At 73.3% G+C, this 1140-nt stretch overlaps 2 protein-coding genes across 12 annotated transcripts in view; one reads left to right on the top strand and one right to left on the bottom strand.

Moving 5' to 3' along the window:
• Window positions 1-595, bottom strand: part of GIT2 (GIT ArfGAP 2) — a 34817-nt gene extending 34222 nt beyond the window's left edge. For all 7 annotated transcript variants that reach the window (XM_026060369.1, XM_026060361.1, XM_026060364.1 and 4 more), the window contains exon 1: window positions 113-595. In XM_026060369.1, coding sequence (XP_025916154.1) covers window positions 113-164 — 52 coding nt within the window. In that variant the 5' untranslated portion in view covers window positions 165-595. The remainder of the gene's footprint in view (window positions 1-112) is intronic.
• A 15-nt stretch (window positions 596-610) lies between these two features.
• Window positions 611-1140, top strand: part of ANKRD13A (ankyrin repeat domain 13A) — a 15940-nt gene continuing 15410 nt past the window's right edge. For 2 of the 5 annotated variants that reach the window (XR_003252580.1, XM_026060370.1), the window contains exon 1: window positions 624-1140. Coding sequence is in view for 2 of the 5 variants with exons in the window: in XM_026060370.1 (XP_025916155.1) it covers window positions 645-1140 (496 nt within the window). In the remaining 3 variants the exon portion in view is untranslated. The other 3 variants (XR_003252581.1, XM_026060373.1, XM_026060371.1) reach the window with 3 other exon arrangements.

Genomic DNA, 1140 nt, shown 5'->3' with positions numbered 1-1140 from the left:
GCCCGCGGCGCCCCGCGGAGGGGGCGGGGAGGCGCCGCTGCCCGGGCCGAGGGGAAGGGGGATGGGCTCGCCCGGGCGCGGGGGTCCCTGCCCCTCGTCCGCCGCCGCCTACCCTGGGCGCTGCAGTCGGCGCAGACCTCGCTGCTCCGCAGCCGCTTCGACATGGCGCGGCGGCACCGGGCGCTTCCTGCCGCTCTAACGGGTCCCCGCCAGCAGCCCCCGCCAGGCGGCCGAGCCGAGCCGAGCGCGCAGGCGCACGGCAGCGCCGCCCGCTCCGCGATTCACCAAGCAGCGTACGCCAGCGCCGGGCAGCGCTCCGCAAGCGAAAGAAGGCGGCTCGCGGCGGCCCTAAGCCGCCATGTTCACTCCTGGCGTAAAGACGGTAGACGGGTGGAACGAGGCCATGCGCGCGGCGCTGTCGGCCATGCTTGTCCCTGGCAGGAGCCTGCCCACCAGCCGCTTCAGGCCGTGCTGTCTCGCGCTCAGCGTCGGTCGCGCTTCCGCGGAGACCGTTCTGTAAGCAGCTCCATAGGCCTTACTGACTGTCCCCCCACGGGAAGCTCATAACAAACACGGATGCGGACCCAGGAGAGAAGGCAAGGTTTTAAAGGCGTGGTCCCAAGCGGTGGGCAGGGAGCGGGGTGATGGCAGGACTGGCGGAAGGGACTGTTCTCCGGAAACCCGTGCCCTCACCCGACATGGCGGCCGCGGAGGGCTGCCGGGAAACCCACGCTGCCCTGACGCAAGATGGCGCCCGGAGCCATCAGTGCCCACAGCCGCCCTCACCCACGATGGCGGCGGCAGCGCGGCCGTTGCCGCCCCCTTCGACGGCAGGGCTGGCGGGCGAAACTAACTCTTGGTGCGGGCGGGGGGGGGTGGGGAGGGAGCAGGGCGCGCCCAGCGCCGCGTCCCACCTAACCCCGCGCCGCCGCCCCCCGCGCGGAGGGCGATGGGACGAGCTCGTGGGTGGGACGCTCCATCTGCCCGCCCGTGAGGGGGGGGGAAATGGGCGGGGAGCAGCGACTTCCTCTTCCCCTGAGCTCGCCGGTGGCGGCGGAACCGAGGAGAGCCGAGGGGGGAGCCCCCCCTCCGCAGCGGCCGCTGCCCTGGAGAGAAAGGAAGGAAGAGAGAGGGGGCGGG

This window comes from Apteryx rowi, unplaced genomic scaffold, assembly GCF_003343035.1.
Source record: "Apteryx rowi isolate R43461 unplaced genomic scaffold, aptRow1 scaffold_168, whole genome shotgun sequence".
In the NCBI taxonomy this organism is placed as follows: domain Eukaryota; kingdom Metazoa; phylum Chordata; class Aves; order Apterygiformes; family Apterygidae; genus Apteryx; species Apteryx rowi.
The sequence above is the reverse complement of the archived record's forward strand: the minus strand, read 5'-3'. Positions and strand labels throughout refer to the sequence as shown.